The following is an 18493-nucleotide window of genomic DNA, read 5'->3' as shown; positions in this document are numbered from 1 at the left end:
TTCTAAATACTTGGATTACTTCTTCAGCACTGGTAGATTTTTTCACTTGTTTTGACTATACAATCTCTGCCAGTACAGTGAAACAAAATACACATGTTAAAAATACATTCTCTGAAAAACCTCAATATCTTATGCAATGTTGTTTCTAAAAAAAGATCTTCTTCAAATCAAATTGATCTTTTTTATATATTTTTAGAAGAAAAGAATACAAAAATGATTACCAAGAATATTATTTTTGCCCTAATGTCAAAGGTCTTACTAGAAAATGTAATTATGATCCAACATGAAGTTTCCCGATAAAAAAATATGATCGTGTCTGGTAACATGTTCATGTAAAATGGCTAGAAATAGCATATTAGCTTAGCATAAAGCTGATAATATATAGTTTATATAGTTTATTTCTATATCTTCTGCTCCAAACTTATTTCAAACATACTTCTCTGTCTGCTTGTATGAATGTAACACATCATAAGAAAGTGTTTCACCGCTGTTCAAATGCACTTTGGATCACATCATTTATATGTATAAATGTTTTCCATCTGAAAGGACTAAATATTAAATGAAACAAATGACAATAAAATGCAAAATAATCTCTTCAGTAATCAAAATACTTTAAAAATACTTTCTATATTCTAATTACCAAATATTAAAATTGTAACTGTAGTGGAATACAGTTACTTATATTTTGTATTTTAAATAGGTAATCCTGAGTGTCGTGCTGTCATAGCAACCATGTTACATTCCGTTTTCGTTTGTCCTACGAATGCCGTCTTGTTTAAACGAGGCTTGTTTAAAGGAGGACACTCGATATACTGCAGCCTTCAATGGAAGCGTCCTACCTAGTGCGCAGCCTTCGAAACGAGACACAGTCACTGTGTCAGAAATTATAGGATTGATGACCATCCAATCCAGCGCTGTCAAACTGGTGACGTATAGACAACTTTCGTCCAATCGTTTGACGTCTTAATATTTCAGTCGCGGAGATGAAAAATAACGCCCGCTGGACATTTATTACACATTCCGCTCAAATGTTAAATTGAACCGGAAGTACATTGATCCAGGAGTCAGACGGACAAAAACACTGAAAAGATGTCGCCGCCGTCCCACTTCAACTTCACTGACGCCATAGAGAAATTTACGGTAAAACGTTCATGTTACATCCTCACCGTCAGTTACCGGTTGATGTGCTTTGACGTTGCCAGACGATTCAACTAGTAATAATGCTTTGTTTGAGTATCCAGGCGGCTAAAGTTGAGCATGATCATGTGAAAACTGTTCATAGTAATAGCTATTTATAAAGCAGTTAGTCGAAATGGATATTTGGACCTAGACAGTGATTTGTAATGAATGCCCGCAGATAGCTAAAGATGTTTGTGAAGGACATCTCAGAAGCACTGTGGTGGTATCATGGTACACAGATGGTAATATCATGTTATTTATGTTCTTTTAACCATACCATGGCACTATCCAAAACCCCAGGGTAGTAAACCATAGTACAGTGTGGACAAAACACATGCTAATAATATCGTGGTATCATGGCCAAAAGAAAGCATCGTTTCATCTTGCTACCATGTTAAAATAAACTGAAAAACAGTTTTACAATCGTCCCATGCCCCAAAAAAAGGTTTATTTTTTCTATAGCCATGGTACAAGAGAGACCCCCTCTCATCATTTACTCACCATCATGCCATCCCAGATGTGTATGACTTACTTTCTTCTTCTGAACACAAACAAAGATATTTAAAAAAAAAATAAAATAAAAAAATTTGAACTGTTTTTGTCCATTCAATGAAAGTCAATGGGGCCCCAAAACAACACTGGACTCTCACTGACCATGTACAAAAACAGTTCAAACATTTTTCAAAATATCGAATGAGGGTGAGTAAGTGATAACAGAATTTTCATTTTTGGGTTAAACTTTAAAATCTTCTTGATCTATATTGAAATATTATACTAAAATTGCATCTTTTCTGCAGGCTGCCACCAAAAGTGCAGTGGATATCAGAAACTGTAAACCTCTGACCAGCGCGTTCAGTCATCTGCCCGGAAAGTAAGCGCTGTTGTTTATCAGTTATCTTTCACAAGTGTTTGTCTTAACCATCTGTTTTCTCAATGTTGCATTTGCATTGCATGTTTGAATGTTTTTTTGTGCATAACTGTTGAGATGCTCTGTTTTAATTTGACTGCACACAGTGAAACCGAGAAGAAAACCACTCTTGATCAAGCTCTCAGAGGAGTCCTCGAAGAACAGATAGTGAGTCCACAGTTTTCCCTTTACGTGTTAATTAGTGACTTCATGTTCATTTTGAAGCGTTGAGATGCTTGCATTGATTCTGTCTGTCAGTGAGTCTGATGTGATTGTACTTTATTTTTCAGGTCAAGCAGAAAGTGAATGTTGAGGATTTTCTTTCTTTGATCTACATCAGTATAGATGGTGTGACTGAAGGTATGTGGTACTACTACCTCTTTAAAAACAGTCTGTGGATAGCAGTGTCCTGTTAAGTAAATGGCCAATGTACAGTTGGTCTTTGTTGCTAAAGAAACCCAGAATAACATATGGCAGAAAGCTGTTTAAAAGTTGGGGATAACTGATCTTTTTGCATTGCTTTATTGTCGTCTTCATCTTCATATCCACACAGGCATCTGCTCGGCCACCATTCCCTTTCTTCTTCTGGGAGATGTTCTCGACTGTCTCCCTCTGGATCAGTGTGATAAAATCTTCACATTTGTTGAAGAAAATGTTTCTACGTGGAAGTCTGTAAGTTTGGAAGATTAGTTTTATTGAATTTTTCATTGGTAGTGGTTGAACTTAAACATTAAGGTTTCAAAATGCATTCTAAGTGCTTTCTCTCATGTTTACAGAATACTTTTTACTCCGCCGGCAAAAATTACTTGTTAAGAATGTGTAATGGTGAGTTGTGATGTTTTTTTTATCAAAGCATTCAATGTGCTCTATACTACTTTGAAACACTTAACCACTTATCTAAAGTAAATTGAGATACACAAACATTAATACGGTTGAAGTCAGAAGTTTACACACACTTGGGTTGAAGTCATTAAAACAAATTTTTTAACCATTCCACAGATTTAATATTAGCATACTATAGTTTTAGCAAGTCATATTCTCTACTTTGTGGATTGTTTAGAGACAAGTTGTTTCACTTTTAATTGACTATATCACAATTCCAGTGGGTCAGAAGTTTACATACATTAAGTTAATTGAGCCTTTAAGCAGCTTGGAAAATGTTTGAAAATTATGTCAACCTTTAGACAATTAGCCAATTAACTTCTGATAGGCTAATTGGAGGTGTACCTGTTTGTATTTTAAGGCCTACCTTCAAACTCAGTGCCTCTTTGCTTGACATCATGGGAAAATCAAAAGAAAGCAGCCAAGACCTCAGAAAAAATAATTGTGGACAGCCACATGTCTGGTTCACCCTTGGGAGAAATTTCCAAATGCCTGAAGGTACCACGTTCATCTGTACAAACTGTATAAACACCATTTGACCATGCAGCCATCATACCACTCAGGAAGGACATGCATTCTGTCTCCTAGAGATGAATGTAGTTTGGTGCGAAAAGTGCAAATCAATCCCAGAACAACAGCAATGGACCTTGTGAAGATGCTGGAGGAAACTGGTGGACAAGTATCTATATCCACAGTAAAACGAGTCCTTTATTGACGTAACCTGAAAGGCTGTTCGGCTTGGCCACTGCTCCAAGACTGCCGTAAGAAACCCAGAATACAGTTTGAAAGTGCACATGGGTACAAAGATCTTACTTTTTGGAGAAATCTTCTCTGGTCTGATGAAACAAAAATGTAACTGTTTGACCATAATGACCATAGTTATGTTTGGGAAAAAAACGGGTGAGGCTTGCAAGCCGAAGAACACCATCCCAACTGTGAAGCATGGGGGTGCAGCATCATGTTGTGGGGGTGCTTTGCTGTAGGAGTGACTGGCGCACTAAACAAAATAGATGGCTTCATTAGGAAGGAAAATGATTTGGATATATTGAAGCAACTTCTCAAGACATCAGCCAGGAAGTTAAAGCTTGGTCGCAAATGGGTCTTACAAATGGACAATAACCTCAAGCATACCTCCAAAGTTGTGGCAAAATGGCTTAAGGACAACAAAGTGAAGGTATTTGAGTGGTCATCAAAAAGCCCTGACCTCAATTCGTTTTGTGGGCAGAACTGAAAAAACGTGTGCGAGCAAGGAGGCCTACAAACCTGCCTGTTCTGTCTGGAGGAATGGGCCAAAATTATTGTGAGAAGCTTGTGGAAGGCTACCATAATCGTTTGACCAACAGTTAAACAATTTAAAGGCAATGCTACCAAATACTAAACTTATGACCCACAAAGAATGTGATGAAAGAAATAAAAGCTAAAATAAATAATTTGTCTACTATTATTCTGACATTTCACATTCTTAAAATAATGATCTTAACTGACCGAAGACAGTTTTCTACAATTAAATACCATGAATTGTGAAAAAAAATTGTTTAAATGTATTTGGCTAAGGTGCATGTAAACTTTTGACTTCAACTATTTACCACAACATAAATGGATAACTGTACAAAGAGTACATTGATTAAATGTGGAGAAATGTAAAAAGATAATAGTACTATTGCCGTATTCTGAATATTGCTGATCCTTCATAAGATCATTAATACTGACTGATGCTGATATGTCACCAATATAGCTGACACCCCTATATGTCATCATTTGAATAGTTTTAAGTATCCTGACTTTACCTCTCTGTTCCCTTACAGATCTCCTCAGAAGACTCTCCAAATCTCAGAATACAGTGTTTTGTGGACGAATTCAGCTGTTTTTAGCACGTCTCTTCCCTTTATCAGAAAAATCTGGTATGTTTTCTTATGATGTGGAGCTTATTATTTGTTTATGGGTTAATCTGTATTTTGTAGTTAAAGAGGATGTCTTCTTGAGGTTGAATGATAGGGGATTTTGCCAATATAGATAGACGGACATATTGTTTTTACCAATTAATCAGTGCCGGTAGCTGTTTTTTTGGAACTATCGGTTATTGGTGATTTTTAGTTTGTTTTATTCCTCATCAATAAACCTTATCTGGTAAAATATAATCAAAACTCTTCATCTGGTGAATATATATATATATATATATATATATACACTCACCTAAAGGATTATTAGGAACACCTGTTCAAGTTCTCATTAATGCAATTATCTAATCAACCAATCACATGGCAGTTGCTTCAATGCATTTAGGGGTGTGGTCCTGGTCAAGACAATCTCCTGAACCCCAAACTGAATGTCAGAATGGGAAAGAAAGGTGATTTAAGCAATTTTGAGCATGGCATGGTTGTTGGTGCCAGACGGGCCGGTCTGAGTATTTCACAATCTGCTCAGTTACTGGGATTTTCACGCACAACCATTTCTAGGGTTTACAAAGAATGGTGTGAAAAGGAAAAACATCCAGTATGCGGCAGTCCTGTGGGCGAAAATGCCTTGTTGATGCTAGAGGTCAGAGGAGAATGGGCCGACTGATTCAAGCTGATAGAAGAGCAACTTTGCCTGAAATAACCACTCGTTACAACCGAGGTATGCAGCAAAGCATTTGTGAAGCCACAACACGCACAACCTTGAGGCGGATGGGCTACAACAGCAGAAGACCCCACCGGGTACCACTCATCTCCACTACAAATAGGAGCTCACCAAAATTGGACAGTTGAAGACTGGAAAAATGTTGCCTGGTCTGATGAGTCTCGATTTCTGTTGAGACATTCAGATGGTAGAGTCAGAATTTGGCGTAAACAGAAACAGTGGTAACAGATGGATCCATGGATGCCTTGTTACCACTGTGCAGGCTGGTGGTGGTGGTGTAATGGTGTGGGGGATGTTTTCTTGGCACACTTTAGGCCCCTTAGTGCCAATTGGGCATCGTTTAAATGCCACGGCCTACCTGAGCATTGTTTCTGACCATGTCCATCCCTTTATGGCCACCATGTACCCATCCTCTGATGGCTACTTCCAGCAGGATAATGTACCATGTCACAAAGCTCGAATCATTTCAAATTGGTTTCTTGAACATGACAATGAGTTCACTGTACTAAAATGGCCCCCACAGTCACCAGATCTCAACCCAATAGAGCATCTTTGGGATGTGGTGGAACAGGAGCTTCGTGCCTTGGATGTGCATCCCACAAATCTCCATCAACTGCAAGATGCTATCCTATCAATATGGGCCAACATTTCTAAAGAATGCTTTCAGCACCTTGTTGAATCAATGCCACGTAGAATTAAGGCAGTTCTGAAGGCGAAAGGGGGTCAAACACAGTATTAGTATGGTGTTCCTAATAATCCTTTAGGTGAGTGTGTATATAGGCTAAAAATGGCAAATACTTCAATATAAAGCATTGTAATGGAGTCTGTAATTTAAAAATTAGAGTTCTGAAATAAGGTGTATTCCAGGCTTGTATATAGTTACCCACGTTATTATTCTGGTTATTATTGGGATTTTGGTTGAACAAACTGCATGTGGGATTTTATTCATTTTGGACTCCTGTAGCCTCTATGTCTGTGTGCGTCATAATATCAAAAGTCTGAGTTTTTTTACATTCTCTTACTGGATTTTAAAATCTAACGGCCTATTAATCGGTTATCAGCCTTTTCCACCACCTTAATTATCATATCAATAAAATCCAATACTGGTTGACCTCAATTTGCATATACCAATAACTAAGGTGGTGGAAAATAGGCCCGAAACACACTAGGGGCTCTTATTTTGAAATGATGGAAACTTTGCTCAAGTACTATGATGTATATTTAAGAATTTACCATTTTAAGCTTTTTAGAGCCTATTTATTCATTAGTTTATATGCAGTAAATATGAGGAATATGGTTTATTATTATTCACAAGATATGCAGTTGGAAGCACGATGTATATGCTGAAGGGGCATGTTTTCATAGTCACATTTTTCTTTGTATGACCTCGCTTCAATTTAGAACATTTGCTTTATCTAATCAAGTTATTTACTAACAAAATATGTAATGACGTGAGGACAAAAATATAGATTAATATTCTCAAAGATGAGTTTTTATTTCACCTCTAGAGGCCACTGTTATTCTGTTTAACCAAGTCATTGTAACTGTAGAATCCTACAGCTCCGGACACAGAGGAACACAGGAATAAAAAAAAATATCTGCAAATGTCGTCATAGATTTGTGCCGATAAGCGATAGTTCAGAAAGCAACGATTAATCTGTAAAACCAATATATTGGTCTTCCTCTAAAATCTTCTTCCACTATTTCAGGACTGAACCTACAGAGTCAGTTCAACCTTGATAACATCACAGTGTTCAACAAAAATGAACAGGAGAGCACACTTGGACTGCAGGTAAATGAACGCTGAATGTTTTTGAAAGTCATCAGTGATCAGGCTATGACATGACTGAACATGTTGAAAGTACTGGAGTTAAAACTTGCAGAAAATTTGTGTACTTTAGTGGGTGATTTTTACAGATAAACATGCATTTTTAATATTCACAGCACTCAGAAGTGAAGGAGGAAGGGATGGAGGTGGAGGAGGGGGAGATGGGTGATGAAGATGCACCAACTTCCTGGTAAAGGGGTGTTTGTATCTTCGACACAGAGTCATCATCCTGTTTTGCCTCTGTTCAGGGATGTTAGACAGTTTGAGTGAAGCCTAATGTGGAATGCTTTTATTTTGTAGCTCTATTCCCATCGACTACAACCTTTACAGAAAGTTCTGGACCCTGCAGGACTACTTCAGAAACCCCATACAATGCTACGACAAGTTCTTATGGATGACTTTCCTCAAGGTACCTCAATCCAAAACTATTAGAAAACAACCAAAGAATTTGTTTGTTTGACAGACATGGTCTACTACACAGTATATACTATCTATTAGTGTTGTCAAAAATACCGGTACTCCGGTACCATGTCGGTACTCGAACAAAACATTTTTACGATACCAAAATTTCGGAAGGACCCATGCAGAGTCGGGAACTTTAAAACGCTCACAACAAGCAAAATATGGCGACAAGCAAAGCTGCTGTGGAGGCTCAACTGAATCTTGTCGAAAAGAAAAGTGGAAAAAGCCAGGTTTGGAAATTCTTTGGATTTGAGGCTGATGAAAAGGGAAACATCATAGATCAGCAAAAACCTATTTGTAAACAGTGCTTTTGCAATTTTCTGACAAAAGAAGGAAACACATCAAACTTAATAAAGCACCTGAAATACAGACACCCGGATTTATTCAAGCAACTAAAGCAGGTGAGTTTAAAAGCATATTATCATTTGCATTAGGGCTGAAAAGATTAGTCGACATTATCGACAATGTCTAAAATATAAATTTGACAAGAAAAATTTTCTTTGTCGAATAGTCGTTTGATCTCATTTAACGTAACATGAAATCACATTAAACTGTAATGACTTGTGAGAGCAGCACTGCAGTTCACGCCTGACGGAGGAGAAGAATTACACAGATCACAGTCCAGATGCACTCTAAACTTTCACAGCTTCATCTTATGTAGATCCAAAAGTATTAGTAAATTATATTAAAAAAAAATACAATTCAGAAGCAGTCTTGCTGTGGAATAAGCGGAGCTGGAGCTCTTTAAAGGAAACATTACGTTACATTAGCGTTACATCTTAAATGCAGTTATATTTAATGAATTATAGCTTTAATTAGTATTTAATTATACAGAAGCAGATCATGTTAATAACTTTAAACTCAGAAACTGGCATTTCTCTGTGTTGTCGGTATATATTCAAGTTTTAGCTACTAGTTTTTAGTTAAAAGTTACTCTGTTGTGAATTCTTCAAGTTTTAGAGATTGTTCCATGTTTTCCAGTGTAGGATTAGTGGTCGACCGATATGGGTTTTTACGATGGCTGATGTCATCAATACAATGCCGTTAAACTTAATACAGTTAACAGCAGAACATCAGATATACTCAAATAATTTTAAGTGAACACTTATTTTATGCAATATGTGTTCATGTATGCATAAACTTGAAAAAAGTTTATGGCCAAGCGCACATGGTTATCGACCGATGCAGATAATCGAAAACTGGCTAAATATCGGCCGATTGATCGGCCTGCTCAATATATTGTGACACAATTATTCACCCTGAATTTTATGAAAATGAAAGCGACGCATTTCTATGGACCGATTCACACTGGAACAAAATGTGGCCGATGCCGATAATCTGCTGATTAATCGGCCTTACGATTTAGAAAATTGTGTTACATGTAGCGTGCTTTTACAGAAATGGCATATTCATTATGCAAGGGGTGCCTTCTGACTAGTTAATTTGCTGCATTAGCAGTGCAGATAAAAGTTTTAAACAGATCAAGTAGGGAAATACCCAACTCGCTGTGACTATGACTGGAGTATTAATATATATATATATATATATATATATATATATATATATATATATATATATATATATATATATTTTTTTTCTCATTTTCATAAACCATATTAAAATAGTCTTTTTCTTTTTTACCTCTTTGTTAGCGTTGGCGAAATCAAAACAATATCTGTCAACGAAAATGTATGTCTTTACGTTTTTGCAAAACTGAGTTGGTCATCCAGGTATTATATACATGCAGAAATTATTTGTGTTGTGCACCACATACTCGTTGCATACTGCATTGTTTTCGCTAATGTGGGAGAAGGCTGGTAGAATGTCGTTCTGAACAAACAGTTGGTCTGCTTGCATTTGTTGATCATTCTGGCCTCCCAGTCACTGACACTTGAGTTTTTGAGTCATTGTGTTCTCTGTGCAGTTTTCTGACGAAACACTAGCGGTGTTCAAGAGTTATAAACTGGACGACATGCAGGCATCTAAGAGAAAGCTGGAGAAAATGAGGACTGCTGCTGGAGACCACGTCTACTTTGCAAAGTTTCTCACCAGTGAGAAAGTGGGTGCTTCCAGTCATTCAAACTCATTCGTTACAAACACATTATACTCTCATCTTAAACCTCTTAACTTGAGGTGAATCTTTCTGCAGTTGATGGATCTTCAGTTAAGTGACAGCAACTTCAGACGACACATTCTGCTTCAATACCTCATCCTGTTCCAGTACCTGAAGGGCCAAGTCAAGTTCAAGAGGTGGGAGAGACAACACTGTAGCAAAACCAGTGTTTACTTATGTGGTCTTGCTTTTTGTCTGTAGTTGTTTTTCACACTTAATTGTTTCACAACCCTTGCAGTTCCAGTTGTGTTTTAAATGATGATCAGTCTTCATGGGTTGAGGACACAACCAAACTTGTCTATCAGGTTAGTTTCCATACTAAGAACTTCAGCATCATTGTATTGTATAGGATTTATTAAGCCAAACTGTGAAATTACTGTTGCACTGTTTTATGAGTATTCACTTGCCTTTTCTTTATTTAAGTTACTGAGAGAAACCCCTCCAGATGGTGACAAGTTTGCATCTATGGTTGAGGTAAACAATGATTGCAAGGCATCTGGTTGGACATTCTAAAAGTTTAAAGCAGGCTTAATGGAACAGTTCACCCAAAAATGAAAATTATGTCATTAATTAGTCACCCTGTTGTTCCAAACCCAGATACATTACATTATTATGTACTAGCATTGCTCAGACAATGCAAAATTGGCTTTAGAAGTCAGTATATTGTTTTATGACTGCCCCCTGCTGACTGCGCAACGCAAAAACAATCTAGGCTTATTTTGGAATTTACGTACGGGAAATGGGGCGATTGTGTTATTTTTTTTTTTTTTTTTTTTTTTAACAATCATACTAAATTAATGTGTTAAACTGACAGTGCTAGTAAAAATGTCTTCTAATAAATGGAAAGCAAAATGACTGCCTCAGTCACCATTCACTTACATTGCATCTATTTTCATTACAATGAAAGTGTTCCATGGAAGAAAGTCATATGGATTTGGAACAATATTGAATATATCAGAAATATTTTATATGGAGTATGACCCAGTCCTAGTTTTAACTCTTCCTTTTGTTGATATGTATGAAGAAATTCTTGTTTAACTCATTGATAACTAGTTGGTTTGTTAGTATCATCTTAATGCATCCATTATATCATCAACAGAACATCCTGAACACAGAAGAGAACTGGAACACATGGAAAAATGAAGGCTGCCCAAGCTTTGTGAAAGAAAGGTCTGGATGAAGATGACATTTGGCTCATGTTACGGTTCTAACTGTTTTGTAACATTTATTCTGAGAAGTAAATTTTTAATGCATGGATGTTTTTAGTCACCAAATCATATTATTGCTCGATTTAAATTGTTGTTCAGAAAGCAGGAAAAAAGGAAGAGAGCTGATAACCTATTAATCTGAGATTTAATAAACAGTTTTTTTGTGTTGTACTGCGTTTGAGAATCTATAGAATCAGAAGTATAGTTGTGTGTGTGTGTGTGTGTGTGTGTGTGTGTGTGTGTGTGTGTATATTATATATATATATATATATATATATATAAAGAAAGTGGTGTGGGACTTTTAATTATAAAGAAGCCGAAATACACATGGGACTCCTATTTTGAAATGTTTGCACTCCCAGTTGTGAACACATTGACGGATGATTTGCTGAGAAAGTGACTGATTCAAACTGCTAACCTGAACTCCTGAGTTCACACCCTCTTCTTTTCAGGTCATTCATGACAAAGACCCAGTTCAAAAGAGTCATTTGTTCACGACTCTCTCGTGCTGGGTTTGTTGTTGCCTGCACTGCAGCAAGCTCATCACAACAGAACGAAACGAAAATCTATGCCGATGGCTGCCGATAATTATGATTTTTATGTATATATATATATATATATATATATATATATATATATATATATGTGTGTGCATTTTTTATTTAGCATTGTAACACAGCCAAGTCTCCATTTTAAAGCAAGAGTCCCTGGTGTATTTCAAGGTTTTTTTATAGTTAAAAGTTCCTCTGTTATGCACCAATTATAGAGATTTTTGCTGCAAAATAAACTGATTTTTCAACTATTCATTTTAGACTCCTATAACTTTAATGTCCATGCCCTTCACTGTAAAGAAAGACATTCAATATTATATAAAAAAAATAAATAATAAATATTGGCCGATTAATCGGTTATCGGTCGACCTCTAAAATGTAAATCTGTTTATTTCTTTCAGACCAGCAGAGACCAAACCCATCCGCCCCAGCAGAAAGAGACCAGCACCAGAGGACTTTTTGGGGAAGGGCCCTGATCGAAAGATCCTCATGGGAAAGTAAGATATTAATGTTGCATTATTCGTATTGCTGTGGTGCTCCAGATAGCTGGTGGCAGGCAATCTTATTTTCTATTTACGCTCTTTGTTCTTCACCTTCATTAGTGAAGAGCTCACAAGGCTCTGGAATCTTAATCCTGACAACATGGAGGCCTGCAAGTCAGACAGCAGGTGTGTATTTCAGAAACACTCCTGCTTTCTTCATTTAGTCAGAGGTTTTGTATTAATTCATGTCTTGGTTTTGGTTGAAGGGAGTTCATGCCATCACTGGAAGATTTTTTCGAAGAGGCCATTGAACAGGCTGATCCTGCAAACATGGTGGAGGATGAGTACAAGTACAGATGTTTTATAATTCAGTCTCATTACATATATAATATAAAAATAAATCAAATTGAATGACATATTATCATACTTGACTGAGGCTTCAACACAAGTTATAGAGTTATTCTCCATTTCCCCTCAGAGTCGTGTGTAACTCAAACTATGGCTGGCGAGCCCTGAGGCTGTTGTCCCGGCGGAGCCCCCATTTCTTCCAGCCCACCAACCAGCTGTTCAAAAGTCTGGCCGACTATCTGGAAAACATGGTCATCAAACTGGCCAAAGAGCTTCCTGTGAGTGGACATCCACCTCATTAAGTTGTCTAGCAAAGGCAGAGAACATTTCAACTAGCGGTCGATGCCAACATATATACAATAAAATTCAGTTAATAATAGCAAATAAGACATGCACAAAGAAAAGGACATGGTTATCTAAAAAAGTATCAAATATCAGCCGATTCATTGGCTTTGCTGATATATCCGTCTATCACTAATGTGAACCCAGTATCACTCTTTTAGATACCAAAGTGGCCTTTTAATTAAGCATCTTTTTTTTAATTAAACTTACAGAAAGACCTTCCATCTGAGGAGATAAAAACAGGAGAGGAAGATGATGATGAGAATGGTGATAACCTGCTGAAAGAGAGCAATGACAGTGAGTACATTAACTGCCCATTCAAGGCTTATTTTGGAATTAATGTACCGGTCATGAGGTGGATATGTGAGGGCGATATACCGGTTTGCATTTTGGATTATCGTCTGTATCGCAGTTACACAAAACCTCCACCACATGACAAGAAATGTGCACCTCATTCAATTCACTTAGCACATACGAGGTACATATTCTGTCAGAGAAATGGAGGGGGAATGCGGAGCGGATTTATGTAAGACAGAGAATTGAAGAAATTGAGCCCCCATTTCCCTCTCTCAACCGGTGAGAGAGCCTCTAATCAACACCGATGAGGAAAACCACAAATGTGTCATGCGACAACAATTATGTGTCAACATTCATGCAGATTGTTTTCTTTTCTTTCTTCACTGTAAAGCGCATTTCACATAAGTTGAGTTGGGGCGTCAACGCTCCGCTCAAAGCCAGCGTCAAGCACTGCATTGCCCTTCACGTGACAAGTGTTGCAGAAAGCGTCACAGAGGGGCGAATTTAAGAGTTTGCCATGCAAGAAAGTGGGAAATATGCACAATAAACATTCTCCCAATCAGTTCCCTAGCTCCTTATGTCGTGAATCAATATATTGCGAACACGAATCCGGGCACTGGTAAGGGTACTAGGTAGGGTTGCACCAGCTGTGCGTAAGGTTTCACTTATGTTGAGACGTAAAGTTCACTCTAAGGAATTAGTAACTATTAGTTAGTTTGTAACCAAGTCAGAGCTTAATTTGGTTGCACCACCTGTTCTTAAGACAAGACTTAACTAGTAGGTCGTAAGCTCTTCATAAAGTGATGCTTTGTCACAAAATATGATGTTTACCTGTATTTATCCAATAAGCAGCCTTCAAATTTGAACACAGAAGTGTCAAAAAGCCGTGAATTCAGTTTGATCTTGTTAGGTTGCTGTTCAAACCTTGTTTGCTCACGTAACTGTCAGCTGTAATAAATTATATCCCCATTGAAATACGATAATAAAACAAGATTTAATTAATGGAATATTTAGCCTATGTAAATAACAATATTCATCCAAATCTAAAATGAAATGTGGGCAATAAATAAATAAATGCCAATACATCAGGCTGGAAAATAGACATTAATTCATTTTAATATATATATATATATATATACACTCACCTAAAGGATTATTAGGAACACCATACTAATACTGTGTTTGACCCCCTTTCGCCTTCAGAACTGCCTTAATTCTACGTGGCATTGATTCAACAAGGTGCTGAAAGCATTCTTTAGAAATGTTGGCCCATATTGATAGGATAGCATCTTGTAGTTGATGGAAATTTGTGGGATGCACATCCAGGGCACGAAGCTCCTGTTCCACCACATCCCAAAGATGCTCTATTGGGTCGAGATCTGGTGACTGTGGGGGCCATTTTAGTACAGTGAACTCATTGTCATGTTCAAGAAACCAATTTGAAATTATTCAAGCTTTGTGACATGGTGCATTATCCTGCTGGAAGTAGCCATCAGAGGATGGGTACATGATGGCCATAAAGGGATGGACATGGTCAGAAACAATGCTCAGGTAGGCCGTGGCATTTAAACGATGCCCAATTGGCACTAAAGGGGCCTAAAGTGTGCCAAGAAAACATCCCCCACACCATTACACCACCACCACCAGCCTGCACAGTGGTAACAAGGCATGATGGATCCATGTTCTCATTCTGTTTACGCCATATTCTGACTCTACCATCTGAATGTCTCAACAGAAATCGAGACTCATCAGACCAGGCAACATTTTTCCAGTCTTCAATTGTCCAATTTTGGTGAGCTCTTGCAAATTGTAGCCTCTTTTTCCTATTTGTAGTGGAGATGAGTGGTACCCGGTGGGGTCTTCTGCTGTTGTAGCCCATCCGCCTCAAGGTTGTGTGTGTTGTGGCTTCACAAATGCTTTGCTGCATACCTCGGTTGTAACGAGTGGTTATTTCAGGCAAAGTTGCTCTTCTATCAGCTTGAATCAGTCGGCCCATTCTCCTCTGACCTCTAGCATCAACAAGGCATTTTCACCCACAGGACTGCCGCATACTGGATGTTTTTCCCTTTTCACACCATTCTTTGTAAACCCTAGAAATGGTTGTGCGTGAAAATCCCAGTAACTGAGCAGATTGTGAAATACTCAGACCGGCCCGTCTGGCACCAACAACCATGCCACGCTCAAAATTGCTTAAATCACCTTTCTTTCCCATTCTGACATTCAGTTTGGAGTTCAGGAGATTGTCTTGACCAGGACCACACCCCTAAATGCATTGAAGCAACTGCCATGTGATTGGTTGATTAGATAATTGCATTAATGAGAAATTGAACAGGTGTTCCTAATAATCCTTTAGGTGAGTGTATATATATATATATATATATATATATATTTAGTATGTTGAAAGTTGACACCTGGCGGCATACACAGGAAAGTGCACTGTTAAATCGGTTTTAAGTTTAAGAAGTTTTTTTTTTTTACATAATGTTTTCTCCCTTAAATGTAAACAAGTGTAATGCAACATCATCATATAGGATATGTCAAAATGACTGAAGGCTGTCAGCCAAAACATGAGCTCATTGATGTCATTAAATGAGTCCATCAGTTACTCCTGGTCGGAGGCTTCCATACGTATTTAGTTTATACGTAGGGTTACAGTCTACTCAAGTTTAACGGTGCAATGCTCAAATATTTAGTAGTGCATAAATTGTGACTTGGTGCCCATTTACGCCTCAACTAGGCTAAGTTAAAACTTGCGTGTAGCTGGTGGACCCGGCTCCTGATCCACTTAACATTGGGACACTTATGACTCAGGCTGTTTTTAATCAGCACCATCGCTGTATAAATGACACTTTTTCATTTTCGTTTAAGATATTCTAATGTACAGTGTTATTATAACTGATAAATGACAAGAAATAAAAATACATTAGTGTATTTTAAACATTATTTTAACAATTCAAATATTTAAAAGATCGTTTCACTTCCATGGTAATTATGAATGAAAGACATTACAAACAACAACTCTTTTAAAGGGAAAATAAGGCTTGGACTTCATAGTTTTACCCTTGTGCTAATCATCTAATGACTTGAGAGACTTCAGAAGACATGATGATGTCTCCAGTAAGGGAACATAGTGAGCAACGAACCAGCTCCCTGGGTTTTATGGTGCATTGTGGGGTTTCAGTGCACTGGAACCATTTTGTGAATGAGACAGCCCTAAAAACTTCTGACTCACTAATCAGTGCCCTAACTGCTGAACTAGGGAACTGATTTGCTGCATCCGAAACATGTACTGTCACAGTATGGACACAGTATTTGATGGATGCATTTATCTGCTGGCTAAACAGTATGTTCTTTTAGGTATGCAGGTGAATAGTATGAATAGATTTCGGACATACTTCATCCGGGTACGTGGGTATTATCTTTAGAACCAAAATATATGACAAGAACAACAACTGCGAAAACTATCCGCTCAGGTTTTGTTAAACAAGCACCATTTAAGCAAAGGGAACTATTATCTTGGTGTATATAGCACTTGAAGTTGAGAATAGCCGTCAGACTGACAATCCACCGCCGTTCTTTTCAATACAGTGTTTTGAACGTCCTGAGGAATTATGGGCTCGTAAAGTGCCAGTTGGTCCATTTCAGAATCTCACCGGAAATAGTAGGTCATTCAGTTATGTCGCACTTGCTGCTTCATGAATACTGTGGATTCGTACATGCTACTCCTTTGGCATACTGTTTTTGGCATACTATATAGCAAGAAAGTATGGATATTCGGACGCAGCAATTGAGACGCACCCACAGATTCACTGTGCACGCGCTGCTGTAACCAATCAAGCGATCTGTCTTGGTAGGACTGCGGATGCCAAGCACACGATTGGCTGCTGCTGTAATCAAGGGGGAGTCCGACCCCCGATTACATTTTAAATTGATGCATTTTCTTTTTTTTGTGGAATATAATTTTCCACTGCACACTAGTTGGGAAACACTGGATTAGACAATACAAAAAGTGGCTTTAGAAGTCAGTATATTGTTTTATGTCTACCCCCTGTGTAACAAAAAAAAATCAAAGCTTAGGGAATTTTTCGTACAAGTCATGATTTTTATTTTATTGAATGCGTTATTTTTCACATAATTAATCACACTAAATGAATATGCCCTAGTAAGACAAAAATTAATACAGCCCTAGTAAAAATCTCTACTAAAAGGAACTTTTCAACAGGAAGAGAAACATTATTCAGGGTTCCCACAGAAATCTTCAAATTTGAAAAATACCGAAATGTCCTGGAAAATAATTTGGTATAATAAAATGATTTGACTGTGTTGCAAGTTTTTCGTTACATGTACAAAAACATGGTAACAATCTGGACTTGGAATAGGAGTCAAATACACAAACTGCTGGTGGCTGCAGTTGATTACAGCAGCAGCTAATCATGTGCTTGGCAATCGGCAAATACAATGAAGTCTATGAAGTGACGTGTCGGCGCAACCTCGGCTCCAACTTAACACATTTTTTTCACACGTTTTTGCCTCACAATTGATCGTTGAGAGTACAAAGCTTCAAGAAATAATTTACAATTGTCCAAATTTGTGAAGAGAGATTGAATGTCTCATAGTTTATATTAATTATGACCTTATCATTTCCGAGTATCCAGAGACCCCAGCTATTGAACTACAGTAATTACATTAACCAAAAAAAAAAAAACAGAGACGTTAAACAAACTTATTTTGCTTCAATATTACACTTGTTGGGCATGTAAAATATCTTGAGAATGTCCTGGAGAATTGTGCCTTGAAAAGAGTGGGAACCCTGAGCTAAATTGATACATTTTCTCAATCCAGGTCCCAGCATTCAGAGCAAGACAGTGACTAACAGTCAGATGGATGAGATCGCTGCAAAACTCGGAGCTCAGTGGAAGACGCTGGCGGACCATCTGGAGATGACCGAGAAAGAGATCCGTGTGATAGAGTCAGACAGCGAGGACGTGGAGCTGCAGGCAAAGATGCTCCTTGTGGCCTGGCAGGACCGAGAAGGCTCCCAAGCTACAATGGAGAGCCTGGTCACGGCCCTCAATGCGGCTGGGTTCCGCAAAATTGCAGACTGTCTTAACGAAACATAACTCCACACTAATTCCATAGCACCCCTTCCTTTATTTCATCTCTCTTTTATTGGTCAGTTTTAAAAAAAAATGTGATGTTGTTTACTGTACTTAAGAGCGTATTCTTAATGACTTTTGAAATAAATGTCCATACTAAATGAATCCAATGGCTTTTA

The 18493-nt window shown here is 37.7% G+C and overlaps 1 protein-coding gene across 1 annotated transcript; it reads left to right on the top strand.

The window, feature by feature from the left end:
* The first annotated feature begins 1000 nt into the window (after nt 1–1000).
* LOC127644657 (THO complex subunit 1-like) lies at nt 1001–18473 on the top strand. Its single transcript, XM_052127961.1, has 21 exons — nt 1001–1140; nt 1977–2050; nt 2194–2254; nt 2377–2446; nt 2640–2758; nt 2863–2911; nt 4774–4869; nt 7297–7379; nt 7532–7605; nt 7716–7824; nt 9802–9936; nt 10027–10127; nt 10229–10295; nt 10414–10464; nt 11090–11160; nt 12151–12246; nt 12352–12417; nt 12498–12581; nt 12710–12857; nt 13134–13218; nt 18061–18473. Exons 1-21 carry the CDS (start codon nt 1090–1092, stop codon nt 18336–18338), a joined length of 1968 nt encoding a protein of 655 aa, XP_051983921.1. The 5' UTR covers nt 1001–1089; the 3' UTR covers nt 18339–18473.
* Nucleotides 18474–18493: the final 20 nt, after the last annotated feature.

This window comes from Xyrauchen texanus, chromosome 6 (genome assembly GCF_025860055.1).
Source record: "Xyrauchen texanus isolate HMW12.3.18 chromosome 6, RBS_HiC_50CHRs, whole genome shotgun sequence".
Taxonomy (NCBI): domain Eukaryota; kingdom Metazoa; phylum Chordata; class Actinopteri; order Cypriniformes; family Catostomidae; genus Xyrauchen; species Xyrauchen texanus.
This window is presented reverse-complemented; position numbering and strand designations above follow the sequence as displayed.